The 27811-nt window shown below is 53.9% G+C and overlaps 1 protein-coding gene and 1 non-coding gene across 8 annotated transcripts in view; one reads left to right on the top strand and one right to left on the bottom strand.

The window, feature by feature from the left end:
• MAPKAP1 (MAPK associated protein 1) overlaps positions 1-13466 on the top strand; it is a 249495-nt gene extending 236029 nt beyond the window's left edge. For all 7 annotated transcript variants that reach the window (XM_047768406.1, XM_047768407.1, XM_047768405.1 and 4 more), the window contains 2 exons: positions 6335-6432; positions 11879-13466. In XM_047768406.1, the coding sequence (XP_047624362.1) occupies positions 6335-6432; positions 11879-12004 (224 nt within the window). In that variant the 3' untranslated portion in view covers positions 12005-13466. The remainder of the gene's footprint in view (positions 1-6334; positions 6433-11878) is intronic.
• Positions 13467-26262: 12796 nt separating this feature from the next.
• Positions 26263-26376, bottom strand: LOC125121810 (U5 spliceosomal RNA). The gene has a single exon (XR_007133661.1). It is a non-coding gene; the product is annotated as a U5 spliceosomal RNA (small nuclear RNA).
• Between the last annotated feature and the right edge of the window lie 1435 nt (positions 26377-27811).

The raw sequence follows: 27811 nt of genomic DNA, 5'->3' as shown, positions 1-27811 counted from the left end.
GGGTCCAATCAGACCTATAGCTCCCAGCCTACACCACAGCCACAGCAACGCTATGGGATCCAAGCCCCATCTTCAACCTATACTGCATATCCCAGTAATGCTGGATCCTAACCCACTGAGCAAGGCCAAGGATCGAACCCGCATCCTCGTGGGCACTAGTCGGGTTTGTTACTGCTGAGACATGACAGCAACACCTCAGTTTCAATTTCTAATATAATAGATATTGATATAATCCACATATACACAAGCTTTAGGGGGCGTCTCAGTAACATTGGCGTGTAAGGGGATTCTGAGACTAAAAAGCTTGAGAACTGCTGATCTAGGGTCTTGAAAATCATCTAAGAGGCTTGGACTCTATGCTAAGAACAATAGGAAAAGAAACTCAGTAGAGTTTTAAGTAGGGGAGTGATATAACCAGATGTGTGTCATAAAAGGATGCCCCCCTGTCGGTAGACGTTTGGATCTGAAGAGAGCATGACCAAAAGTAGGAAAACCAGGAAGAGGCAGCAGATGGTCAGGACCTGGGTGAGGCCTGTGGCTGCAGGATGGGAATGGATGGGAGAAGACTGTGTATGTGTGAGAACTATTTAGGGGGCCAAAAAATTTGGAGCTTGGTGAATAGTGAGGGTATTCGTCTTTCTCTTTCTAACTTACTTCACTTAGTGTGAGAGTCTCTAGTTCCATCCACGTTGCTGCAAATGGCATTATTTTGTTCTTTTTATGGCTGAGTAGTATTCCATTGTGTAATACATACCACATCTTCTTAATCCATTCATCCATCGATGGACATTTAGGTTGTTTCCATGTCTTGGCTGTTGTGAATAGTGCTGCAGTGAACATATGGGTGCATGTTATCTTTTTCAAGGAATGTTTTGTCTGGATATATGCCCAAGAGTGGGATTCCTGAGTCATATGGTAATTCTTTATTTAGTTTTCTGAGGCACCTCCGTACTGTTTTCCATAGTAGTTGTACCAATTTCGTATATTTTGTAATTTTTACTTGAAAAGGAAATCAAACAAAGGCAAGTTTGTTTTTGGCTTTTCTGGCAAGTGGTGACACCTAGGGAGTTTTAGTCAGCGGGCTGCAGGCTTAGTTTGGAATGTCAGCTCTGGCCAGTCACTGCCAACCAGTCAGTGCCAGCAGGTCGTTTAGAAGGCAGCCTCCTTTCAAACAACAATCTCTGTTTCATTCAGAGTGGAAATCTGGGAGCACTTCTGTAGCAGGAGTATGTAAGCTGCTGGCCCTCTTTGCTTAAGCTGACCCATCTTGCGATAATAGCAGCTTTTTCAGAATGGCCACTCCCATCCGTTGACCGGAGGAACCTGTTTTTTCAGCACAGCTTCTTGTTTTAAGTTAAAACTCTTAATGCAGATGATAAATTACAGCACAAAAGCTCGAACATCTCCCTTCTGACATCTGTGCAGTTAATTGGTTTCTGCTCAGCGTTACATTCCATCTTCTCTGTTTTACTTTGAAAAACAGTACATAAATGTAAATACATTTTTACGTATCCAGATTTCCACTTCAATATTCAAAAGCAGATGTGTAGTTCCAGTGCCCTGAGCAAATCTGGCTATGTGGCCAGTGCTTAGATGCTGCATTTTATATCCCATTATATTGCCTTCTTCCTACAGCTCTCAAAACAAATCTGCCCAAAGAAGGCCAATTAAAAACAAAATCTTCAAAATAATGAGGATTTTACCTTCAAATATCAGTTCTGTCACGTTGTAGGAATGACGACCACCACCCTCTTGAGCCCCAACCGTATCCAGGCACCACGTGAGATGCCTGACGGTTGCTCTCCTCCTGAGCAAACCCGGGCTCCTGGAGGGACAGTGCCTCCCAGGGTCCCACCACTGGAACACACAGAACTGGGTCATTCCAGGTCTCCAACTCCAGCGCTCACATTTTTCTCCTCTGTATCCCAGGCTTTTGTTATGCCTCAACTTCCAAACAGAATTTTAACAACCCAAGCAAAATACTTTGAGTTTTCTTTTAAATCACGGTGCTATGCAGGCATACCTCAGAGATATTGCAGGTTCAATTCCAGACCACCACAATAAAGTGAGTCATACAAATTTTTTCATTTCCCAATGCGTGTAAAAGTCATATTTACACTGTGGTCTGTTTAATGTGTAGTGATATTGTCTTTTAAAAATTTTACACACCTTATTTTAAAATGCCTTTTAAAAAATTTAGAAAGGGAGTTCCCTTGTGGTGCAGTGGGTTAAGGACCTGCCATTGTCACAGCAGTGGTTCGGATCGCTGCTATGGCACAGGTTCAGTCCCTGGCCTGGGAATTTCCACATCTTAAAAAAAAAAAAATTAAAATACTTTATTGCTAAAAAAAAAAAAATGCTATCCATCATCTGACAGCACAAGGTTGCCACAAACCTTCAATTTGTTTACCAAAAAATGCGTTATCTGCAAACCACAATAAAGGAAGGCACAGCAGAACAAGGTGTACCTGAGTAATTTCCTCTCAGCTGGCATCTTTACAAAGACCATTTACCCCTGTGGCTGCTCCCCCCTTCCCTGTGAAAGCTGCAGGTGTTCTCTGAGTTTTCAGGGGTAGCCTGCGGCCCCTCTGATTCCCTCTAACAGTCCAGGCAGACCCCTCTTCCTCCTTTACCTGAGGTGGGCCTAGAGGTGCCCGAGGCTGATGACAGACTTGTCATTTTGTGTTCTTACTCTGCTCAGTCGGGATTGGAACGCCACTGATTCCTTCTTCCTGGACACCTCGGGTGGAAATTTACCAAGAAGCATAAACTACTCATGCTTATTGATAGATTCATTTCCAGCAAGAGGTCGATTAACTTGTTACACTTTAATATATGGGTTTTGGATGGGGTGAAATGATCCAAGTGTGAATTCTGCATATTAACTACTGTAAAAGGTGGCCCAGGTCCCGCGCCGTACCTCTCTCCCTGTCTTCCTCAGAGCCGAGCGCACTCCGACCCGGGTGACTGTGGAGCTGGTCCCCCTGCCTCCAGGCCCAGGGGAGCGGAGGGAACGCCCAGAGCACAGGGTGGCCATTTCCTTCACTGCCCAGAGTACGGCCTGCCCCAGGCCCCGCCAGCTGGCGAATCCGGTGTCCCCCGCCCTTTAGCCTACGCCGGGTCACGTCCCCTCCTGCCCGTTCACTGTTCATGAACCCATCTGCTCGGAGCTCCAGGTCGGAGGCCTGTGGCCTCTTGCCCCTGGGTGTGTCCGCGCTCTGTCCTCACCCTCTTGCACCGTGTGTCCCCAGCTGACCCCTCCCCCAGGCAGGCCTCCTCATCCAAGCATCGGCTTCCCCAAGCAACTTGCTCCGCTGGCCCTCCCGCCCCCTGGCCAGCCACCTCCCCGGGGTCTCCACGGCCTCTCCCTGCAGTGACGTTCCTCTTAACGCTCATCACACTTGCCTCTCAGTGTTTGTGGTGTTGATACCTCTGGCCCCGAGCCTGCACTCCTGGCAGGACCTGAATGAGTCAAACTGGTCACCCTGCAAAATGGGTCCCCTGGATCAGCAGGGATGTCCTCACAGCAAACACTCTCGGAGGGCATTGTCCCCATGGCTCCAGCAGGGGTGACAGCATGGCTTCGGGTGTTAGCCTGGGCTCTGGGTTAACTAGAGTTCCTCCCACGGAGCAGGAGGGCGCTGTCTGCTGGGCTGCCCCACTGCACCTTAACCCCGCTGGTAAGCGCTCTCGTAGTTGCAGAGGGGCCGCTTGTTTAAATTCTCATGCAAGCGCCCCAGATAATGCTCTCCGTGTCCGCCTCTCTCGGTGCTGCGAATGCTTTCACTGGAAAGGACAGATACATCAGCGGCTTCAGAGAGGTGCCCGGGGTGAAGCGCCATCATTCCTGCTTGGGGACTCTGGGACGTGCTGGGGACAGGCTAGGCACACCCACAGCAAAATTCACGAGATGTTGTGTTTGTAGTTGCCTGACCCAAATATGCAGCCATTCAGGAGACTTGACTTGGGGGTTTTGTTTTTGTCACGTGACTGTTGTGCAGCTGAACCCCAGGCCTCCCCTCCGTGAACCCACAGTTGATAGGCCCCACAGGCAGTGCAGTCCAGGGGGACGGTGTGGAGGCTGCCTTCCAGAGGCCCCCAGGTCCATGCAAACTCATGTCACATGTGCCATGTGTAGATTTGGCTCTTCCCAGAGAGTGCAGGACAGGTTTTTAACGGTGTCTCAGTTATTCAAGCGAAACGTACTCTAGTGTCTTGAGGTTTGGGTTTGGTTGTGTCAGTGATAAGCGGGAGCAGGTGGTGTAGACAGTCCATGAGATCGCTTTTCAGAGTGGTCAGTGAACCCCGAAGCTTCGGGTCTCCAGGCCTCCCTAAGACCTTCTGGTCCTTTTTAGCCGCAGGCACCGGTGTCTGTGTCTGTCATGGCCAGGTGTCAGCAGTAAAGCCTCCTGGAGGGGGTGCCTCTGTTTGTCCTTCACAGCCCTGTGACCTTCATAGATGGCTCTGCTTGATCACAGCGTGGCCGACAGAGATGGCTGCATTGTTCTTCCACGCAGCAACGTCACCAGCCAGGCTCCAACGTCCCGAGGTGGGCCTGTGGAGATGGCGGGGCCTCACACACGCACACACAGGCTCATCCATCCACTCACACCAGACCCACTTCTCAGAAACAGGTAATTCATGTATTCACAGAACAATGAGCTTTCAGCTGAGAATTCTAACATTTTAGTACCACAATTTAGAATCAGGCTAAATTTGTCAAGTGACCGAAAGGGAGGTTTTTTCAGAAATTATTAGCGAATTTTTTCAGTATAGAATTTATGGTCACAACGAGTATATCATAATGATGTTTCCAGGATAAAATACCAGCAGCTCAACTTTTCTGGCCACAAACGTGCAGCATATATCAGTTTATTTTTGGAGATCTGAAGAATTAGCTACTGTAAATAAAGTTTCCAAGAAGATTTCTCCGGGAAAGAGGTGAACTTACAGTAAGATGGGTGATATATTATTAATTAATAGCTATGACCAGCCACTGCTTCAATTAAAAGGACAAAGGATTCGAAGGCCTAGTAGAAAGGCTATGCTGAATTTTACTCTTGCAAGCACTGGGTCTGCAGAGCAGACCAGGGAGAGTTGTTTCCGAGGCCTCTGGTTAGAGATGTCACCGCAGTGCCTTGGCCAGGGCATGTCTGCTGGTGCTCTGACTACGTGTCTCTCCGGAGCCGTGCTCCTTCAGTTGCTAGTAACAAAGCAACTTCCTCATAGCTTAAGGGGAAAGCGGACTTTCTTGGAGGGCCACTCTCAGTCCAGAACCCACGGACAGCATGTGCCGCAGGGCCCGGCAGAGCCTCACATGGGACTGAGACAGGCATGCACCTGCGTCTCTGCTCGAAGGAGGGAATCTGGTTGGCGTGTCTGGCCCAAAGGTGGGCACAGAGAGGCAGACACTGCTGCAGGTGACACAATACAGTGAGTGGGTTTCTTTGCCGAGCCAAGTGCTGCGTGGGAGGCCACAGGCGAAGGGTGCTGAGAAATGAAGCACCCAGCTCCAGCGGATCTTTTTGGGTCTGGTTAATGAGAAAGGACGTCCCAGGCGCAGGCTGGCAGGTGCATGCAGTGCCCTGGGCTGGCCTGTGGCATCTGAGGGTAGTGAAGCGAGAGAGGATAGACCTGGAAGCAGACCCAGAACGTATACAGTAGGAAAGGGTGTGGAAGAACTTGGCCTGGGGAGGCTCTGTGTGTTCAGAGGCTCTGAGCCCCTGCTTTGGGAAGAGCCGGCTTTCCACGGCCGTCCACCCATTCTTCCAGGTCTTCTCTTTGGGAAGAGCCGGCTTTCCACCCCTGTCCACCTGTTCTTCCAGGACAGAAATGTCCAGAGGCCTCGGACCTCAGGAGCAACGTCCACGAAGGAGCACAAGCCCAGGGCGCCCCTCCCAGCAGGGGCCAGGGCTTTGGAGAACCTTGTGATAGCCTTACCGTCAGCCTCTCTTTCCTGTCGCTCTTTATTTGGCTTTAGGCACAGTTATTTTATTTTTAGAGTAATAATTTGGAGTTAATTGGCCTTCTACCTTAAAAACTACCACCTCTTCCATGTAATTACTATGTAGACATAGTTCTGTAAAGCCTTCCTACCGTGGCATTGCCCTGAGCACACTCCAGGGTGAGACGGGGCCTGATCTTTCTTTTGCTGTCTCCCCAACACCCCCACACACACATTCCGCCCCTCAACAGCCTGGGATAAGAAGATGACAACTCGTGGGAAGAGTAGTTGCTGGGCTGCCTCCACTCGCTCTCGTTGGACCTGGAATGATGAGGGGAGAGGACGTGGACCCTCCCCAAGGTAACCCGCCTTCTCTCCTTCTCCCTCCAGGTCACGCGATATTTAAACTCACGTATCTAAGCAATCACGACTACAAACACCTCTACTTTGAATCCGACGCTGCTACCGTCAATGAAATCGTGCTCAAGGTGAGTGCTCTTCTCAGCCCAGGCACGAGGTGTACAGGGCGGCTCTGCCTGGGCCCAGGTCTCGGGCTGCCCCCCACCCCTCCGCTCCCCCAGCGCTGGACCAGTTTTGCAGAGTAACTGTGCCGCCCACCTGGGCCACACCGCCAGTCAGCTGCTCTGTACCTGCTTCAGCCAGAGCAGGACCCCAAAAAGCTTGGCTCTTCCTGTTTTTATTCATCCTTGTCACGTACCGTGTATTTCCCTCCACCCACACTCAGGAGCTCCTGGAGGTTCCCGGAAGAGACTCTGAGGAAATTATTGTTCTTTTTTGATGACATCTTAAAGGAATCACAATAATGTGGCAACCTGATCTAGACACACGCAGCTCGATGCTAGAATTGTATGTTACCCTCTCGAGCAGCGCTCCCTTCTGTGTGCCTGGCTCGTCCTGAGAATCTTGCCGTGACAGACCCAGTCCCTGCCCCAGAGAGCTTTTCCTCTGTCAGAGGAGACAGGCGATAGGGAGATGAGAGCGCGGGACGCAGCCACAGGGTGCTGTGTGGATGTCTAAAGGGTAACCCAACTTGGAGTTCCTGTCGTGGCTCAGTGGTCAGCGAATCTGACTAGGAACCATGGGGTTGCGGGTTGGATCCCTGGCCTTGCTCAGTGGGTTGGGGATCTGGCATTGCCGTGGGCTGTGGGCTGGGTTGCGGACGTGGCTTGGATCCTGCGTGGCTGTGGCTCTGGTGTAAGCTGGCAGCTATAGCTCCTATTCGACCCCTAGCCTGGGAATGTCCGTATACCACGGGAGCAGCCCAAGAAATGGCAAAAAGACACACACACACACACAAAAAAAGGGTAACCCAACTTGGTGCCAGGGATGGGGAGGCAGGGTGAGCTGAGCCCTGAAGGATGGACGGAAAAGCACATATTTTAAGGCGAAGAGAAAGAAAAAGCATTCCAGACAGCGAGTAGCCCGTGCCGGGCAGAGAGGCAGGACAAGCCTGGTCTGGCTGGGAGGCTGCCCCCAAGCCCGTGTGGCTGGGCCAGGGGGTTTGGAGGGGCCTAGCCCCACAGTCGGGCTGAGCGAAGCTCCCCTGGGGTCTCACTGGTTCAGAAAGTCTAGGGTAGGACTCGAGATATGTGACTCCAAGAAGCCCCCCAGGCGCCGCCCAGGAGGCCGGTCTGTGCCACACTCTGAGCAGCCCTGGACTAGGGGTTTTCAGACTCTTACAGTGAGAAGCCTTTCTTCAAGCCAGATCTTATGTGGAACAACCAGGTAGAGAAACTAGAACTGCCTCGGCAGCACAGGGCTTAGAGCCAGAGGGGCTCCCCAACCCCTGGTTGTGTGCCTCTGACCAGTCACGTCACCTCCCTGGGCCTCAGTTTCTCCTCCTGTAAAATGGGGGTCGTAGTAGCTACCCTGCCCCACTGCACAGAAGGGCTGCTCAAGCACATATTAAATAAGTGAACCCACCTAAGTGACTGTTCGTTCTTAAGAGTGGCGTCATTGGATTTCCCATCATGGCTCAGTGGTTAACAAATCTGACTAGGAACCATGAGGTTGTGGGTTCGATCCCTGGCCTCGCTCAGTGGGTTAAGGATCCGGCATTGCCCTGAGCTGTGGTATAGGTTGCAGACGTAGCTCGGATCCCGAGTTGCTGTGGCTGTGGTGTAGGCCAGTGGCTACAGCTCCCATTCACCCTCTAGCCTGGGAGCCTCCATATGCTGTGGGTACAGCCCTAGAAAAAGCAAAAAGACCGGGAAAAAAAAATAGTCGTCATCAGGCAGTAGTAAACAAGTACTAAGATAAACTGAGGGTCAGAAAGTGCAAGACCTTGACCAGGCACTTGACACACCCGTCCCAAGGAATCTCCACATCTCTGTGAGGTGGGGGTAGAAGATGGTTCCCATTTCCTAGATGAAGTCAGGCTCAGGAAAAAGGAACTTCGCCAGAATTGTGCGTGGCAGAACCAGAACTTGACCCCGGGTTTGGCAGATTCTAGAACTGGTGCTCCTGACGCCTCAGGTATACACGGCCATAGGACTTGAATGGGAGATTTCAGTGAAATGGAATCGTTTTACAGAAACATTTTAAGGCAAAGTCCTTGTGGCTGCAAAAGATTTTCAGAAGTAATAGATGAGAATGAAATGGATAAAGCTGTTTGCTAGGAGGGCGGTTTAGAGCCGAGACAGAGAAGCATGACCAGTTGGATGGAAAGCAGAGGGTTCATGGACCACCCCAGCTCAGAGCCCCTCGGAACAGGCAGGTGGGCAGTGCCCACCTGGAGTGCTCGAAAGCAGCGAGCTAAGGGTTACTTGCCAGAGCCTCCCCAGACACACTGGGAGCTTGCGCTGCACTTGGGGGCTAGGTAGAGAAATATTCCATTACCCGTCAGGGGCTGGCCTTTTTTTTTTTTTTTATAGCCAGCATTAAAATATTCAAGACTTGAGAAGGATTCTAGTAAAATTATAATCTTGTGTTTGACATCAAAATAATTTTCACAACAGCAGATTGATGACAGAAACACAGGTTTATGACTTCAGTACGAGACGGTGGAAGAACAAGTACAGAGAAATCATTTTCCAGGACCTCGAATCAGATGCTTTTCTGTACCATCCCCGAGGCCTATCACCTTCCCTAAAATGTCTGTTTTCACATGAAAATGCTTGTAGAAATATTGCATCATGCACGAGACACCTGGAGAGTCACAGCCTGATTTACTTAGAGAGCTAATGATTGGAGTCCTGATGGAAGATTCAACTTCACTTCTCCTACCTCTGACTTTTATAGCAGTTTACATACTTAGCCTTATCTGCCATTCCGTCCCCAGTGTCTTTGTGGGCTTTGCACCAACACCAAGGGACTGAGGCCCCGTTTGGGAGAAACGTTTTCATCAGAGCTTCTTCTCCCATCAGTCCTATATGCAAGTACCACATGTGGTGGTTCTAGAATTCGGGAGTTTCACATAAAATAGGAGCTTTAGACTGAAACTGATGGGAGGAAATGAGGACTAGAGGCTGATGTCAAAGAAAGTATTACAGACAGGCGACTCTCCATCAAGTCTTTATGTCGTCACGTTGTTCCCTGTGGGACCCATTTATTGAGCACCAGCTGTATACAGACGTGTCATGTCCCTTAACTCATTTCATCTTCACAACTGCCCCGCAGCAGACATTATTATCCCCACTTTATAGATGAAGAGCTAGAGGCCCAAGGCCACTGAGCACATAGAGGCGGAGCCTCAGCTTGAACCCAGCTGAGAAGTAGCAGACCCACCCACCCCCACACCCGAGAGGGGATTGAGCTAAGCCATGTGTGGTCCCTAATTCTGCAAGCTTTGAGATGAATCTCAGAGGAATCATTGGTCTCTTCAAATTGGGTTCTTCTCGTGATCGAGTGATGGAGGCTGTGACTTTATTGACCATGAAAACTCCCTATATTTTTATGCCTTAAGCTGTAAAATGCATTGAAAGTGAAACACTCTATAGTGCATAAAATTGTGCAAGTTTTAAGCCACAGCATATTAACCAGCTAATGGCAGACCAAAGGGCGTTTTTATCTTTTGATTATTACATTAATCTTCCATTAAAATTATCTATGTGATTATCACAAAGCACTGAAGATAATAAATTTGGGAAATAGTTGGTCTGTTAAGGATCGTTTTAAAATGCTTTTGTCAAGTCACATGTGCCAAAAACGCCCTGAAAACAGGAGGTTGGCTGAGTGTGCAAACAGTCTAATCCAAAGATTGCTCTTATTAAGAATGCTACAACCTCCTCTTTCCGTGCGTTGTCTGGAGTATCCCAACCCGTCACCGGGGCCTGCAGGCCTCATGATTTATTGCTCTCAGCTGGCAACTTGGCGAGGCAGTGGCCGAGCGTGGCAGGCCTTCTGTACTCACACCCCAACCAGCCTGCGATGCCTGCTGCTGGTGACTATCAGAGCAGAAAGTTTGGAGGGGACGCCGTGGTGGAGCCGTGGCTACACAGGAGGCGAGCCATCCGCGCCAGCTCCTCCGAGCCCTGTTAGTTGCTTCTCCATCAGCAGAGGCCCTTCTCCCCCCCCCCCCCCCCCCCCGGGCACAGGGCACGTGGCGTTCAGGGTAGAATCAGCAATCAGGTTTCTAGTCTTAACTTTTAGATGTTTGAGGTTGAAGAGAGACGGTGTTTGTTCCCAGAAAGCCCGAACCGGGAACAGTGGGAGGAGCGGAGCTGGGGGGTGGCGGTCACTCGGGAGGCTGGAGGCCAGGACCGGCTGGTCTAGGTTCAGCCCAGACTCTTACTAGCTTCGCGACCTTGGGTAAGTGGCAGTACCCTCCCGGGCCTCGGTTTTGTCCTGGGGCAGAGGGGCTAACCGCAGCAGCCAGCCCCGAGGCCGTTGTGAGGGTTAAGCAAGCTCGTCCTTGAAAAGCGCTCCAAGCACCACGGCTGCCACCGCTGCCCAGCCAGGGGCTCACCCTCGCCCAGGCCCGGTCCCGCGGCGGCCCGGCGGCCTTCCCCCTCTCCTCTGGAACAGCCCCGGAGCTGCTGCGCGGCCACGCACACCCCTCGCCGTGTGCCTTTGCGGGCCCTCCCTGCCCCCCAGACGCCCCAGACCCCCGTTTCTCTCCCAGAACCCAGCGCATTCGTCCCTCCGCAAGCCTCCGCCCCCCACCCCCCCAGGGGTTACTGGCCCCGTTCCTCTCTGCTCCTTCCGTCTCTCTGGTCACACTTGTCGTTCTAGGGGCCGGGCCTTGATTTTCCCTCTGCCCCTTGACCCAGGCATGGGGCGAGGCACAGGCCAGGCAGGTGCACCCTGCCAAAGGGGACAGCTGTGTGTGCTGCCGCCACCCAGAGTGTGGGGGTCTGAAAAGACCCCAAGAGACCCAGGAGGGAGCAGCTCCAGGCAGACCTGGGAGGGAGCCCGGCTGTGTACCCTGAGCCCTCGGTGATCCTGGGCAGCTCTGTCCTCTTCTCCAAGCCTCGTTTTCCGTCCTGTCCAATGAGCCACAGCTACGGGGGTGCTTGTGAGCCTTAAAGGACCTCAGCGGGAAGCTCTGTACCTGCTGGTGGGAGGCTGAGCATAGAGTCTTGTTTGAGTTTGTCTGCACCCCTGCGATGTCCTCGTCTTTCAGCCGAGAGGAGGCAGCCTCAGGGAGTTCACGTGCGAGCTCACAGCGCACAGGCAGGCCCCCAGAGCACAGGCTTTGGAGGCAGCACGTGGCGACGAGGACACACGGGCTCTGCAATCCGAAAGGCTCCACCGCTGACTGCAGGCCATGCAGCCCTTGCCTTCTCCAGGCCTGCTCCCCGTGGTGAGATGGGCTCCAGTCCCAGCCTGCCAGCCGCTTTGACAACTGGACTCCACCACCAGGAGTGCCCCTGGCCTGAGGGCGCCCAGCCCGGGTCAGGGCCCTTCCCCCGCTTGTCCTGGGCAGGCAGAGAGTGGCTGGCAAGTGACTGGCTGTGTCCTCTTGCCTTCTAGGTTAACTACATCCTGGAATCACGAGCAAGCACTGCCCGCGCTGACTATTTTGCTCAAAAACAAAGAAAACTGAACAGACGTACGAGCTTCAGCTTCCAGAAGGAAAAGAAATCAGGGCAACAGTGACACCGGCCTCCAGCTTCAATCTGTGGCTCTAGCTCTGAGCCTGCCTGCCAGGACCAGGTGTCCTGCCGGCCTCAGGGGAGGCCACTCCCAGGGTCACGAGGACAAGGCTGGTGGGCTTTGGGGGAAGGGGGAGCACCCCCTAGAATGGAGCTGGGGACATTTCCACGGGACCGGAGCCTGAGTGTCATGGCTTTGATTAGCAGTGCCCAGGGGCCGGACGACCGGGAGGAGCTGCACGCTGTCCAGCCATCCTGACTGCCCGAGGCGCTGCCCGAGGCTGTACATAGCCATGCCCAGACTTTTCCTTGCAACTTGATCAAATTTCTTAAACAAAGAACAAAAATGTACATGTCTTTCTTTTTTTTTTTCTTCTTCTTCCTCTTAATAAACTCTTTATCATGGTTGCTATGATGGACCATTCTTTGGGGCAGAGGATTGATTATGTTATTCTCTTTAAAATCTGCTCCCATATTGAACAGGCAGATTGGAAAAGCTATGGCTCGATTTTTCAGAAGAAATGTTTAGGGTTTAGTCAATAGTTTTAACTATGCCATTTGTTTAAATGAGTGCATTGCTTTGAGGGTAGCATCTTACTAAAGTCAGGAAGGGGACCTAAGGATGCATGTGTGTCCAAGGCTGTGCCATTTTCCTCTTCAGAAGCCTTCTCCTGCAACCCCCCAAGCTGGTCCCATTTCAGAGATGCAGGACGGCATGTAAATTGCGGGGCGCAGGGACTCGGGGCTCACGCTGGCTCCCAGCCAGAAGTGGTCTCTCCTATTTCTTAAGCAAGTCTAGGTTTCTGCTGACAGCTGGACCTGCGTGTGGATTTTCCATGGACCCGGAGGAGTCTGCTGTGCTGTCTGGGAAGGGCTCGGCTCCCCTTCTCCCTCTCCTCCCGGTGCCTGCCCCCTGGCCGAGCAGGCTGGCGGCCGCTGCTTTCACTGCATCAGGGAGATGCGAGCAGAGACTGCAGGCGGGGGTCCAGCTCCCAGAGAATGGGAGTTAAGGGATCGGGTGTCGCTGACACCGTCTCTCTAGCCACACCAGATGCCTCTGCCATCCCCGCCAAACTCTCCAGGGTCCCTCTCAGGGTGACGGCCAGGGTTGAGGACCCAAGGTTTCACCAAGGACCTGCATTTCAAAGTTGTAAATTCGTTGTACAGGAAGCCACCCGTGGCTGAAACAGCCTCTCACGGTCAAGGGTCTCTGCCCAGGGGCTTCCTAACGAATCCCTCTTTCATTCTGATCTTTGTTCAGCCAACAGAAGCACCCTTTTCTAATATCTTCCATTCCTGTCCACCCCAGAAACAAAACAAAATATTATTTGTAGCTTACTCTCTGTATTTGAATTTTTAGCAATTTTATATTTAGATATCTTTGGAAAATGTAAATGACTAATTTGGTCATTAAATCTTGTGACATTCAATATTAAAATATTACAATAAAAGTCATAAATACCTTCTTTTGCACATTGCTTTGCAGTCTCAAAGTCTTGGGTACATGATGCTGAAGTGGGCGCCACTGCAAATCCCTCTGGGTGGTGACGTTTGCTGACAGTGGATGTGGTACCGAGCGTTTCTGAAATGCACCTGGGCCTCCTTTAACACGGAGCAAGACAGGGTGCCCCTCGTCACTTAAGGGTGACCTTGGAATCATCACCTCCTTTAATTATAAATCAACGCCTTTCTCATAGTGTGAAATACAGCCCACGTGCAATTTACGTAAAACACATACTTGAAAGAATATGGTTTAAGGGGACCACGAACCACTGCCCAGGTCGACCAGATATCAAGACTTTAAATTCCGTTTTCCCTCGGCCCCTCTCACACCCACACCTGGATTTTAAGGTAAGACTGTGAGCATCTCTCACCTGGCTCCAGTGTGGCCCTCGTCGGTGTGATGCTAACTCACCTGTCTGGGAAGCCTGACAGGCGCGAGCAGTGGTCTCTGGAGCCTTGGCCGCTGCACTGCCCCATCATTTGAGAGCCTTCTGTGCACGGGCCTGGGTCACCCCGCAGCCTGCCTCCTGTCACCACCTGCATTCCCACAGTGAGCACTCAGGGCGTGGGAGGGTCTCACCTTCCTTCCCAGAGTGACTGACATGGCAGCCGTGCCCGTAACCTCTGGGCTGTGCCCTGCCCCCTTGGGGCCTCGTTTCGTCAACGAAGGTGCTGGAGTCAATGATCCCTGCAGACCCTTCTAGAGAGAGAGGGTCTTGAACACCTCAGCCGCAGTGAGCCCGAACTTCCTTCCAGTGGTTTCTGTTTTCCAGAACTTGCAGGAGCTCCTCTGCCTCTGAACGAGAATTCTAGGAGTGAAAATTCTCCGCCCAGCCTCCTCTCTCGGAGTATTGCAGCCTCTTCTTGCAAACCTCCAGCGACCGGGCACGAGCTGCTGTTCAGGTCAGTGCTTGTCCTTGCTGGTCTGTCTGGTCCCCTCGGCCAAGACTCAGCTCTGCGCTGCTGCGCCGTGTGCTGGGAACCACCTCCCTACCCCTCTCCTTCCTGCCCCTGGGACCAGGGTCCCACTGCCTGGGAGGGCCCGTCAGCTGTGCGGGGACCACGTGACATCCCTCTGCGTCTTCTCTCCATGAGTTGAAAAGTTGTAAGGGGAGCCCCAGCCCGTCACGTCCCTAAAACCTGCCAGCTGTCCCCCGGGACAGGGACTGCGAAACATCAGGGCAGAAGGGAGCAAGGACCCGATGTGACCATCAGGACGCTCACAGTCTGGGGAGGTCAAGAGGTGGCAGGTGACCCCTAGGCCACACTGCAGTGAGTGCCACGCATGCCCTGTGAGGAACACAGGCAGAGATGGGAGGTGGAGGGACAGGCGGGCAGAGGCCTGGGGGCCCAAGGTGGGCAGGGGCAGCCACCCCCACCAGGCCTGGCGATCACATCAGGCCCCTACCTCCGCTGGAGCGGGACAGTCGTGGCTTCTTGACAGTGCTACAGCCTCCCCAGGGAGGGCAAGACCCCCACTCCCACCCCCAGGCACAGCATCAACAGCTTGTGTGTGTCCCCGCCCTCCATGTGCGGCCCTGGTAGGACCGTCCCAGCTCCTGGCCCAGCTGCTGCTGCCAGAGTCTTGCGGGTGCCACCAGGGCTGCTCTCCTTCCAGAGGGAGGAGCAGGAGGGAGGGAAGGAAAAAGCAGGAGCTTCCCCAGCGTAGAGTCAGAGGGCTCGGGGTGCAGACCTGCAATCCCAGCCCCCACACCCTGGCCTGTGGGCTCCAGCCCCTCAGGGGCTAAGCAGCAGATCCATCCCAGGGTTCCATGTGGGCCTCTGTCGCTTAAGCCCTGGTCCTCTGCTCACTCACTCCCTCCAGGTAAGGGGTTAACTCATCTATGCCTCAGCGGCCTCGTCTGCACAAGGGGGTGAAACGCCCGCTTGCAGGGCTGGAATCAAGATGGAATGAGACGAAGTTCCCATCGTGGCTGAGCAGTTAATGAACCTGACTAGTGTCCATGAGGATGCATGTTCGATCCCTGGCCTTGCTCAGTGGGTTAAGGGTCCAGTGTTGCCGTGAGCTGTGGTGTAGGTTGCAGATGCGGCTTGGATCCCACGTTGCTGTGGCTGTGGCCTAGGCCAGCTGCTGCAGCTCCAATTTGACCCCTCGCCTGGAAACCTCCATATGCCGCAGGCACGGCCCTAAAAAAACAAAAAGCAAAAAAGAAAATGCAATGAGACAATGTGTGCACAGTGCCCGGTGCATAAACACCTGATAAATGGCCATGGGATGTTGACATCTGTCGTCCTGCTTAGTTTAGTTGCCCGGATGCCACGTTCGCCCCAGTGGTACCCTTCCTGAGAGGGCACCTGGCTGTGCCCAAGCCGTCCCCTCCTTGCGTTCCAGAGTTCAAAGAAGCTGCCGTGGGAGCCACCAAGACCAGCCTCCTCAGTGCCCGGGAGCCAGGCCTGGGCTCTCTGCCCTGGGGACAAACGGCTTGATGCGGGGGCCCTGGGCTGCAGGCCTGCCCCCTGTCCAAGTCCCAGAGCCTGTTCTTCCTCACCAATTGATTTTGTAAAACAAACGCTCACCGAGGGCCCTCTTATGAAGCAGACCCTGGAGTCAGGCCGACCGTGCTCAAAGTCCCGCACCGTCCCCTGGCTGCTGTGTCCTTGCCTTCTTTTGAGGCTCGGTTTCCTCTTATGTAGAATGGGGACAATAATACCTTCTTCAAAGGGGCCTTGTGAGGATGCAGTGAGTTCACTAGGCAGGGTGGGCTGGGCCGCAGGGCTGGGACTGGCCGCAAGGCCTCAGCGGCCTAACACGGGTCCTGCTCCTCTCTCTTCACACCGTCAGCCACGGTCCACTGTCCTCAGCGTCCACAAAGGCCTGGGGAGGGGACTGATGGGCTGGAGAATGGGCAGCAACCGTGAGACACAAAAGCGGTTCGGAAGTGGCCCAAGTCACTTCCCATCTTTGCTCACATTTCATTGGCCAGCATCCGTCACCTGTGGCGCCTACTTCCAGGGGACAGAGGGGTACGACCCCCCGAGGGTTGAAAGTCACAGATGTTTGGGAAAGAGTCGTGATGTCTGCTTCCCAAGGAGAGCACCTTGTTCCCCACGGCAGCAACTCGTCTCTTGAGCATTTTCCCCATAAACTGAGCCAGGCTAACACTGTTCTCTTCCCTAAACTTCATCCTAAATAAGAAGGTCTGTGGACGGATTTGAGGTGCGGGACACATGCTTTCTGGTGCACATTAAAGTAAATACATAACTGGAGTCCCCGGTGGCCTAGCGGTTAAGGATCCAGCGTTATCACTGCAGCTGCTTGGGTCACTGCTGTTGCGCAGGTTCAGTTCCTGGCCCGGGAATGTTCACATGCCACAGGTACGGCCAAGAATAATGATGAAATAAGTACATACATATATAACTGTTCAAACTGAAAACAGCCCCGCACCCCCGCCCTGTAGGGCCACAGTTACGCCTCCCACGCTGGCGAACGTAAGCTAAGTTCACGCTTCCTGTTCTTCGATCGGTGCCTACCCCCTGCCTCTTAATAGACTCGCGACCAAAGTTAGTTACTGTTTGATCAACTGTTTCCGCAGTCCATCCTCATACCCACCTAATCCCCATTTTACAGACGAGGGCACTGAGGCAAAGAGCAGCCTTGCCCGAGGCCGGGCAGCTGAGAAATGATGGAGAGAGCTTTCTCGCCTCCCACCTGCCCCCCGACGTGTCCCAGCCTGGCTGGGCCTTCGTCTCCGCTAATGTGGCCCAAAGACCCGTGATCCTGAGGGCTCCCCTGAGGCCCGGCTGGGAGGACCTGGCAGCCAGAAGAGGGAAAGGGTTAAGCCTGTCATGTTGTGTTCCCACCAAACACCTCTGCTTAAATGCAAAATCCCAACAGGGTGGTGTTTGCTATAAAAGCCCTCCGAGTGATTTGTGAAGTCTCGAAGGCCCGTAATCTCGTCAGCGTAATGGGATTATATTTCAAATCACCACGGCCTGTTCATTACCCATTTAAACTCCTCTGACAGAGGAAAACTTGCATAAAACGGGCACGGCGGCCCTTGCCGGCTTCCCCACTCCGCTTCCTGATTAGACAAACAGATGCTGAGGTCTGGAATGAAAAAATAATGTGCCCATTTATTCATTTTTCTGACAAGTCACAATAGATTTTTAACTGCCAATGAGTGACCTCCCGGAGGTGCGGGCGGCTGGGAGGTGGCCGCCAGGCAGAGAGTGGTCATTTCCTGGCCTGGCCGGCGATGTCTCCCGGGTCCAGAGCTGAGCCAGGCTGAGCCACTCTCTTCGCTCTGTCCCGGCCGGGCTGCCACCAGCCAGAGGGGGCCGGGGGGCCTGCTGGGGCGACCAGGACACAGCCCCCGTCTGACGTCTCAGAGCCCCAGTGGGAATCCGGCCCTGCTTTGCTCAGACACCTTTCAGCTTCCTGAGCCTCAGTGTTCCCATCTGTAAACGGAGATGGCAAGAGACCTCATCTCGGTTCCCACCCCGGGCTCTTCCCCCACCCCACTCCCCACCCCCCATCCCGACAGCCATGCAACCAGCACCTCCGGCTGGGCTGGGCTGGGCCCTCCTTCCCCCTGCCCACTGGCACCATGGGGTTTTGCAGGCAGGCTAGTCACTTGCTGGGTCTGTGTCACCCTCTGCTCTGTGGCAAAGCCTGGAGCAGGAGTAGGCGGTGGAGAGGCCTCTGGATCAGGGACCCCAGCTCTGTCTGCCCCACCCGGTGCCAGGGTCCTACCCCCTCCTCATTCTGAAGCAAGACCCTGCTGCTGAAGACTGCTGACCCCAGAGCTGGGCCAGGCAGCCACTGGCGGAGCCCCACGACCACTGGGGGCAAAGGGCGAAGTCTCCCCTCTCATCTGCCATCCAAGGCCTCCCACCTGCTCCCAGGGCCTCGTGAGCTCAGCCTCAATGATTCCCAAGTCACCTCGTGTCTGGTCACACTGGGTCCACCTCCCCCCCGCCTCCCACCACTCCTGGAGCCGGATCCCCTGACCCGGAGATGGGCACCCCCAAAGGCCAGGCTTCAACCCTGGAGCCAGCACACGCCCCAAGCTGTAGAAGTCACAGCCCGTCACATCTCCTAGCCCCCCTCATGCCCCTCCAAAGGCCTTTTCTGGAAGAAAACCTCAGCCACAGAGTTCTTGAAGACAAACCCCAGTACTAGGGGGCAGGGGGTGGATCTGAGGTATCTTTGGCTCCAGCCCAGGGCTTGGAAGGGGGTGGTAGCCTCAGGCGCTTGCCACGCAAACTTATCCTTTCAGCCCACAAACATCTGAGCACATCTTTGGGGCTAGGCCTGCTCCGGGCCCTCAGGCTGCAGGGGAAACGCCTGGCAGGAAGGGTGGCTTTGCCTGAGAGACACGGAAGAGAAGACAGCAGGAGCCGTAGTGGGGAAAGGGGCAGGCCAGGGCTGGGCCCCATGGAAGCCCTGCTCCAGCCCCTGGGAGCTGGCAAGGGATGGGTGCCAGGTGGGTGAATGTTCTAACAGTCTCAAGATGGAGCTGAGAATCTGCAGAAGGAATAAAAATCTGCCTCCTTGCTGTGTGACCTTAGGCCCATGACTCAACCTCTCTGAGCCATCTTCTTTTCTACACACCTGGGACAAAATCCCATCTTCAGGGTCACCAGCCTGGTGCGTAGTAGGGCTTCAGTAGCAGGTAGCCATGGAGACAGGGTGCCAAGTCACGTACTGGGAACACACAGGCCAAGGCTCCCCCTGCCAGCGCACCTCGAGGGCACCCCCAGCACCCCCAGGGAAGCGCCCCAGATCCAGCTGGGGGGCTATGCCCTCCCACCAGCCTCTCCTCTCACCACACTGCCTGCCTCGCTGAGTAGCCCCAGGCATTAACTCTATGAATACGGAAGAAATACTGTGAGGCTAATTCTTTTTAAAACGACAAAATTTGTCTACATTATAACATTCCAGCCCCCAGCTTCCTGAAAGCGAAAAATATTTTAATGTCATATTCCCATGTAAATTTTAGTTTAGAATTTAATACCCTTTTAACATACATTAAATTTTTAGCATTCTTCAAGCCCTTGACTCTTCTAAGGCTTAGCTGATGTGCATCAGAGAAAAGGGCTGGGGAAGGCAGTAAATGAGGAAAGTTCTAGAACTAGGATACCCCCCCCCACAAACCACTGTGCCCACCTCATCTTGGGAGTTACTCTTCCAGGCTGAAGAGCGCCTGAGCCAAACCCCGGAGTGCTGGGGAGGGGTCAGAAGTCTCAGTTTCCCTGCTGGTGGGGCTGTGACCTTATAAAATAAATAGAGTGGTGGCTTTACTGGGGCCCCAGGAGGACTCGTCACAGCAGCCCAGGTCGGGAGCCAGATGGCCTGGGCAGGGCCTGGCCGCTGCAACCTGGTTGCCCAGCTCAGACCCCACTTCTGCCGCTTGGCAGCGGGAGGCCCTGGCATGTTTCTGCACCTGTTTCTCTGCCCAAACAGGGCTGCGGTCCGTTAGCGCACAGGCTGTTTGAGTGAATTCTTCTGAAAGAGGCGGCTTAGCAGCTCCTGGAGGTGATGCCCAGGGGTGAACTGGCTGTCCGTGCCCAGGGGGCCGGGGTGATGACGTGTGAGAGCTGGGGCAGAACCTTTGACCAACCTGTGTCCCCACTCCGGCTCCTACACTGAGACCTCGTAACCCAGCCGTAGGGACGCCCCGGGGTGTCTGTAGAGCCCCGTGATTGGGCTGCAGCCTCCCAATAGTTCCCTCTTGGGGCGAGGCCGGGGATGGCGGGGGGCACGCTGAAAGTGGCAGGGAGGGGTGTTCGTGGCAGCGTCCGGGGGAAAGCGGGCTGGGGCTTCATGCTTCCGGGGCTCACCAGGCCGAGGCCTGGGGTCAGCCTGGGGCACCCGACCCAGCCTCAGACTGTGGCCCAGGCCCACACCCCCTGGCCCAGGTCCCCATGCCAGGCTCCTCGGGTGAATCCCAACATGTCTCTGAGGGCCCGTCTGTGAAATGGGGGCAGAAATAACAAATTCTCCCTCGTGAGCGGCCCCAGCGTGGTAGGAGTCACAGTGAACAACTCGATAGGCAGTGAAGGACTCGCTCGGCCATCCGTCCACGCGATCATTAACCAGAATGAGAAATTTACAATGCGGAGCCCTGAGATCCATGAGATGATGGCTCAGCTTCCTAATCACTTTCAAGGGATGATATAATGCATTGATCGACAGAGACAAGCCATGGTTTGGGCTCTGACCAGTGTCGGCACCTAAAGCAGCCGGCTTGTTAACTTAGATTTACAGACGGCATCTCCATCCCAGTGAGGGGAGGGCACAGGTCGGAGGAAGCTGCTACCCCATGTGGGATACTGGAGGGACCCGGGGACCAGGTAGGACCCCTCTTGTGCCTGCCCCAGAAGAAGCCTAAGGGATCCCTCTCCAAGGCGGTTGCCAATGAGATGAGAGCAGTTTCCTGGTGGGGAGTGAGTTCCCCGACGCTGGAGGAATGTAAGCACTCGGCATTCAGTCAACATGTCCACTCATGGCCACCCTGTGCCATGCCCTGCCTGGACCCTGAAGGTATGGGAAAGACCTGACTCGGAGGCTGTCTTGGGGAACTCATGGTCCAGGGGTGGAACCCATTGGCCAGTGCTTGGGTGACCAGATGTCTGAAACAGGAGCCGCCGGGCCTGGGGAATGAAAGTGGACACATTCTTCTCTTCCTAGACCCCTTTGCAGCTGGGGGCTGTGAACACTCCTGGCTCCTGGCAGACTCCTGGGAGGACAGATTCCAAGGCAAGAAACCCCAAGAGGAACTCGCCAGGTGAGAGGAAGGAGACAGGTCAGTAAGTCCAAGCCTTTCCACAGGGAACAATGCAAGCAAGAGAGGCCTGGCTCCCCAGCCGCCCTCTGGGCTCAGATGACCTCACTGCGGGGCCCACAGCTGCAGCTCCTGAGGCCCAAGAGTGCAACATGCACAGGGACCCCTGCCAAACAGCCGTCCTCATTGTTATCCAAAAATCCTCCACTTCCTACAGACAGAGGGGCTCCTGGGGGCTTCTCCCCGATCCTCCGTTCCTCCCACCCATGTTGGGAAAGGAGGCCTTTGTCTTTGGGACGTATCTGTGTCCCCGCCGAGGATGCTGTGAGGGGCCCTCGGGCCTGGGACTGATGTCCACGGCTATCCCAGAGCAGCTCCCAGCTGACCCACCTGCTAACATGGAGCCTTTGCTCATCAATTGCTCGCATCACCAGAGGCCAAGAACTTCAGGAGCCACCTTGCGTCACCTTGATCACCCTCGGCTCTGCTCTTCCCGCATCTGGGCCTCATTCTCTCCTCCTGAGATGGGCACTCTCGACGTGGCAAGAAGAATGTGGACAAAGTTCCAGACTGTGCCAGGCTTCAGGACCTCAGAAGGAGGGCCTTCTTACCCACATGCCGTATACACATGCCAGGCGAGGTCTCTGATTGGCCTGGAAGTGGTCACATGTTCATCCCTGGCCAATCCCTGCAGCCAAGGGACAGGCTGCTGGGAGGGACACCCCACCACCCCGACAGGGCCACCGGGCTCAGGGGAAGGGCCTGCATCCCCAGAGCAGAGGAAGGGGGGACAAATAAGCCCCTGGACCCCTTCGGCAGTTGCTAATGTGCCAATCACTCTATTAAGTACCTCTTTAAAAACTTTCTCAAGATCACGCAGAGGCAGAGGCTGAGCACATCATGCCACGAAAACAAGGCCTGAAGGCTGAAGGAGATCTGCCCGGGAAGGAAGGGACCAGCTTCTGACCCCAACCCCCGAACTCCAGCTCAAGGGCCACCTCCTCCGAATGGCACAAAGGAGGGAGGCCACGCTCCAACAGCCGTGTCCCTCGGGAATGGTGGCTTGAGCGTGTGTGCGGTGTGGTGTGTGTGCGTGGTGTGTATGAGGTATGCTGTGTGAGTAAGTGTATGGTGTGAGTGCCATGTGCTGTGTGTACGGGTGTGTGTGTGTGGTGTGTGATGTATGGTGTGTGTATGGGGTGTGTGTGTGGTGTGTGATATGTGGTGTGTGTGTGTGTGTGTGTGTGTGTGGTGTGTGAGTGTGTGGTGAGTGTAAGTGATACATATAGTGTGTGTTGTGTGTGTGAGTAGATGGTATATATGGTGCGTGAGTGTGTGTGTGTGGTGTGTGTGAGTAGGCGACATATATGGTGTCTGTGTGTGGTGTGTGTGGTAGGTGGTATACATGCTGTGTGTGTGTGTGTGGTAGGTGGTATACATAGTGTGTGTGTGTGTGTGTGTGGTGTGTGTGGTAGGTGGTATGCATGGTGTGTGTGTGTGTGGTAGGTGGTATACATAGTGTGTGTGTGTGTGTGTGGTGTGTGTGGTAGGTGGTATGCATGGTGTGTGTGTGTGTGTGTGTGTGTGTGTGGTAGGTGGTATGCATGGTGTGTGTGTGTGTGTGGTGTGTGTGGTAGGTGGTATACATGGTGTGTGTGTGTGTGTGTGTGGTGTGTGTGGTAGGTGGTATGCATGGTGTGTGTGTGTGTGGTGTATGTGGTAGGTGGTATACATGGTGTGTGTGTGTGTGTGTGGTGTATGTGGTAGGTGGTATGCATGGTGTGTGTGTGTGTGTGGTGTATGTGGTAGGTGGTATACATGGGGTGTGTGTGTGTGTGTGTGTGTGTGTGTGTGTGTGGTATGCATGGTGTGTGTGTGTGTGTGTGTGGTGTGTGTGGTAGGTGGTATACATGGTGTGTGTGTGTGTGTGTGTGGTAGGTGGTATGCATGGTGTGTGTGTGTGTGTGGTGTATGTGGTAGGTGGTATACATGGGGTGTGTGTGTGTGTGTGTGTGTGTGTGTGTGTGTGGTATGCATGGTGTGTGTGTGTGTGTGGTGTATGTGGTAGGTGGTATACATGGGGTGTGTGTGTGTGTGTGTGTGTGGTATGCATGGTGTGTGTGTGTGTGTGGTGTATGTGGTAGGTGGTATGCATGGGGTGTGTGTGTGTGTGTGTGGTAGGTGGTATGCATGGGGTGTGTGTGTCTGTGTGTGTGGTAGGTGGTATGCATGGGGTGTGTGTGTCTGTGTGTGTGGTAGGTGGTATGCATGGCGTGTGTGTGGAGTGTGTGTGTGTTGCGAGCCCCTCCTGTCCGCTCCTCCGGGGCGGGCCCGGGCCTCCCGCACCTGCGCTCCGAGCCCAGCGAGGCTGGCGGCGTCCGCTCTCCGAGGAGGCCGTGCGGGTCTCGAAGCAGCCCCTTCCCCACCGCCGAACAGCTGGCCACCGTCTTGGCACACATTTCCCTGTCACATCTGATTTGGGAAGTCATGTCTGCAACGGACCCTCAGGAGTGTCCAGTTGGGGCTTTTTCAGGTCAAGGAGTCTTTTCCAGACTCTCCAGTTGTGCAGAGGAGAAAAAGAAGGGGAACGGCCCTCGTCCCCGTTGCCGGGCCGCGCTGGGCGCCAGACTCTTCCTCTGGGCCGCCTCGGGCTCAGGCCTTAAGGGTCACCCTGAGGTTCTGTCGTGGCCACACTGTCCAGAGGAGGCGATCAAGGCTCACAGGAGTCGTGCCACTTCCCCAGGGTCGCTCAGCGGCTAAGGGCAGAGCTGGGATTTGAGCGTGGCCTCTCTGGCCCCTGCAGCCCTGGCTCGTCACATTCACGTCCACAGCCTCCTTGCAGATGCCTGAGCTGAGCTGTCCCTGCTGGTCTGACTCCAGGACCGCCTCCTCCGGGAAGCCTGCCCAAGCTGTCCTGGTTCTCCTCGGCCCCTCGGGCTCTCACTCACCACTGACTTGAATCTCTGGTTTCCGGAGCATCCTGGGAGGGCCCAGCAGAGCTGGGACACTTTGATCCCCGAAAGCATCAACTTAGCCAAGGTGCTTTGACTGCCCTGGGCCTTGGGTATGTCTTGTGTCCCCAGCACCCAGAGCCGGCCTGGCACCAAGTAATGCGGCAATGGATGGATGAGTATCTCCATGTGAACACTCGGGTTTGGTCTGGGCCAGGCATGGCCTGGCCAAGCAGCCCACAGCCACCCTTCACCCCGATCCCACCCCTACCCCCCTCCTACACTTCAGTCTGGTTTGGACCTAAAAGAAGACTAAGTCTCACTCAGCAAACGTTTATTCTTTTTTTTCTTCTTTTTATAGCCGCACCTGCTGCATATGGAAGTTCCCAGGCTAGGGGTTGAATGGGAGCTGCAGCTGCCAGCTTATACCACAGCTGCGGCAACACTGGATCTGAGCTGCATCTGCAAACTATGCTGCAGTTTGTAGCAATGTTGGATCCTTAACCCACTGAAGCAAGGCCAGAGATCGAACCAGCATTGTCACAGACACTATGTCGGGTTCCTAACCCGCTGAGCCCCAAAGGGAACTCCTCATTTATTCTATTTGAACAATTATATCCTATTGGGAATTGGCAACCAGCAAGAGATGATTGCAAGAAGCCCTTTGTCTTCTCATGTACGCATAAAAACCATAGATAGCCTCCCCACCTAGAGGGCACTAGAAGCTCCAGGCCTGGGCTCTGCCCCCAGGGGAGCAAGGGCTCCTTGACGCCACATGGCACAGCAGGACTATAGCAGGACTATAGCATTGTGCCCATTTCACAGATGACAAAATGATGCTCAGAGGGCTCGGTGACTTTCCCAAGGTCACGCAGCTAGGGGGAAGCAGAGCAGAAATTTCAACAGGTTGCATCTGACTCAAGCCTCAGCAGTCTTTTTTTATTTTTATTTTTATTTTTTGGTCTTTTTGCTATTTCTTTGGGCCGCTCCCGCGGCATATGGAGGTTCCCAGGCTAGGGGTCGAATTGGAGCTGCAGTCACTGGCCTACGCCAGAGCCACAGCAACGCAGGATCCGAGCCGAGTCTGCAACCTACACCACAGCTCACGGCAACACCGGATCGTTAACCCACTGAGCAAGGGCAGGGACCGAACCCGAAACCTCATGGTTCCTAGTCGGATTCGTTAACCACTGCGCCACGACAGGAACTCCGAGCCTCTGCAGTCTTAACCCTTCATTGTTCTTGACTGAGAGGCATGGATGCTGGAAGAACACAGTTCTGGAGTCTGGGTTGAAATCCCAGCTCTGCCTCACCCCCTATTTTTGTGTGACAGTAGGCCAGTCCTTTCACCTCTCTGAGCCTCCGTTTCCTCATCTGTAAAATGGGGCTAATGATCCCTCTCTACAGGGTCCTAAGCATTAAATGAGCTACTAGATGAGAGGGAGATTTCCAATGTTGTGGCTGTGTACAGTCAGAGGGACAGAGAAACCTAAGAGATGCCTCAAAGATGAAGCCCTGGGCTGAGACTGGGGCATCCGAGCCCAACGCAGTGGCTGGCCTATAACAGGTGCTCCATAAACTTCTGTAGAATAAATGATTACCTTCTTCTGGAGCTGCCAACTGTCCCAGAACATAAACGGAGGCACAGAGCTTGGGCCAGAGTCCCCTTGGACTGTGAGAAAACAGGGGATGCCATGGAGTAGAGGGCTTGAAGCCGGGACAGCCTAGACCCATTCTCCAGCCTCGGAGCCCTGGTTCGTGTCGGCCAAGACCACGGCCACAGCAGACAAGACCACGCATGGCCACAGCAGACGAGATAGCTGCCACCTCGTCCCCCTCAAAGCAGCACCCCAGGTACCAACGGCCCCACTGTGACTGGATTTAAAACAGAAAAGAAATAATTGTCCAACTGTGACCAGACTCCAGATGGAATGAGTCAAAACCCAGAGTAGCCCAAGCTCTCCAAAGGAATAAGAAGGAAGGAGTCAGCCCATCCCCGCGCCCCTGAGAATGCTGGGTAATTCCTTTCTCCCCTTTGTCTTTTTGTTTTCTTTTAGCAGAACCACCAAGAAGCAGCCACAAAAAATCAGTTCAAGCTTCCAAAGTGCTTCTTTCCCCAGAAATCTTTTATAAAAGGTGAAAGATTTACAAGACCTGAAGAGCAAACCAAGCAGGATAATTGTTTTTGGAATGACCCCAATATTTTCACCCCAGTGACCCCAGCTGGGCATCTTGCCCCATATTTATGATTCCTGGTCCTCTGCGCGCCGCTGGGCGACCTTTCTGAGCCCCCTCTGTGAGCCCCCAGTCCCTTATCGGGCCTGTAACTCACCCTGACGTTATCTCTCGGGAGGGTTTTATGCACTTTAATTTAACTCCCCTCATCATTATTTCCCGGACTTCAAGGCTTTCTCTTTCGAGCTGCCCTTCCCAGGACAAGCATAATCTGTTTGCCATCAAGCCCAATAAATATGTTTGTGCAGGAGATGGGAACTGTTTGGGGAGAATGTCTCAGGCCTGGGAAGCCAGATCTAGCTCTCGGCCCCTCTGGGCAGTGAGGGCTGGTCTGTGTGTCCTTGAGCCACTGTCCTGCTGGGAGCCGCTGCCTTAGTGCTGAGGCTGGGTGGCCAGACAAATGAAAAGACAGGACTTCCAGGCAAATGTGAATTTCAGAGAAAAAATGAATTGTGTTTAATATAAGTATATCCCATTCATTATATGCTAATTTTTTTATTTTCTTATTTTTGTCTTCTCTAGGGCCGCACCTGCAGCATATGGAGGTTCCCGGGCTAGGGGTTGATTCGGAGCTGTAGCCACAGGCCTACGCCAGAGCCACAGCAACATGGGATCCGAGCCACATCTGCAACCTACACCACAGCTCACAGCAACGCCGGATCCTTAACCCTCTGAGCGAGGCCAGGGATCGAACCCACAACCTCATGGTTCCTAGTCGGATTCATTAACCACTGAGCCAGAACAGGAACTCCGATACACGCTAAAATTTTTTTCATTGTTTCTCTGGAATTCACATTTCAGATTGTTTTGTGGGTGTCTTTTGTTTTATTTGGTATCGGCTCCTGGGGGCCGTCCCACTCACCCCCCACCCCCAAATTCAGAGTAACATACGGGAGAGGGTTCGTTTACCAGTTGCCATAACAAAGTACCACAGACTGGGGGCTTAAACAAAATAAATTTATTTTCTCACAGTTCCGAAGGCTGGGAGTGGGAGATCCAGGTATCAGCAGGGTTGGTTTCTTCTAAAATCCCTCTTCCTGGCTTGGAGGTGGCCCCCTTCTCCTCATGTTGTCACATGGTTGCCCCTCTGTGTGTGTCCTAATTTCCTCTTCATTTTTTTCTTTTCTTTTTAGGGCTGCACTGCGACATATGGAGGTTCCCAGGCTAGAGGTCTAATCAGAGCTGCAGCCGCCGGCCTACACCAGAGCCACAGCAATGCAGGATCCGAGCCACATCTGCAACTGACACCACAGCTCACGGCAACGCCAGATCCTTAACCCACTGAGCAAGGCCAGGGATCGAACCCACATCCTTATGGACACTATCTTGGATTCTTAACCCACTGAGCTACAACAGGAATTCCCTAATTTCCTC

The sequence above is a fragment of the Phacochoerus africanus genome, chromosome 2 (assembly GCF_016906955.1).
Source record: "Phacochoerus africanus isolate WHEZ1 chromosome 2, ROS_Pafr_v1, whole genome shotgun sequence".
Classification (NCBI taxonomy): Eukaryota; Metazoa; Chordata; class Mammalia; order Artiodactyla; family Suidae; genus Phacochoerus; species Phacochoerus africanus.
This window is presented reverse-complemented; position numbering and strand designations above follow the sequence as displayed.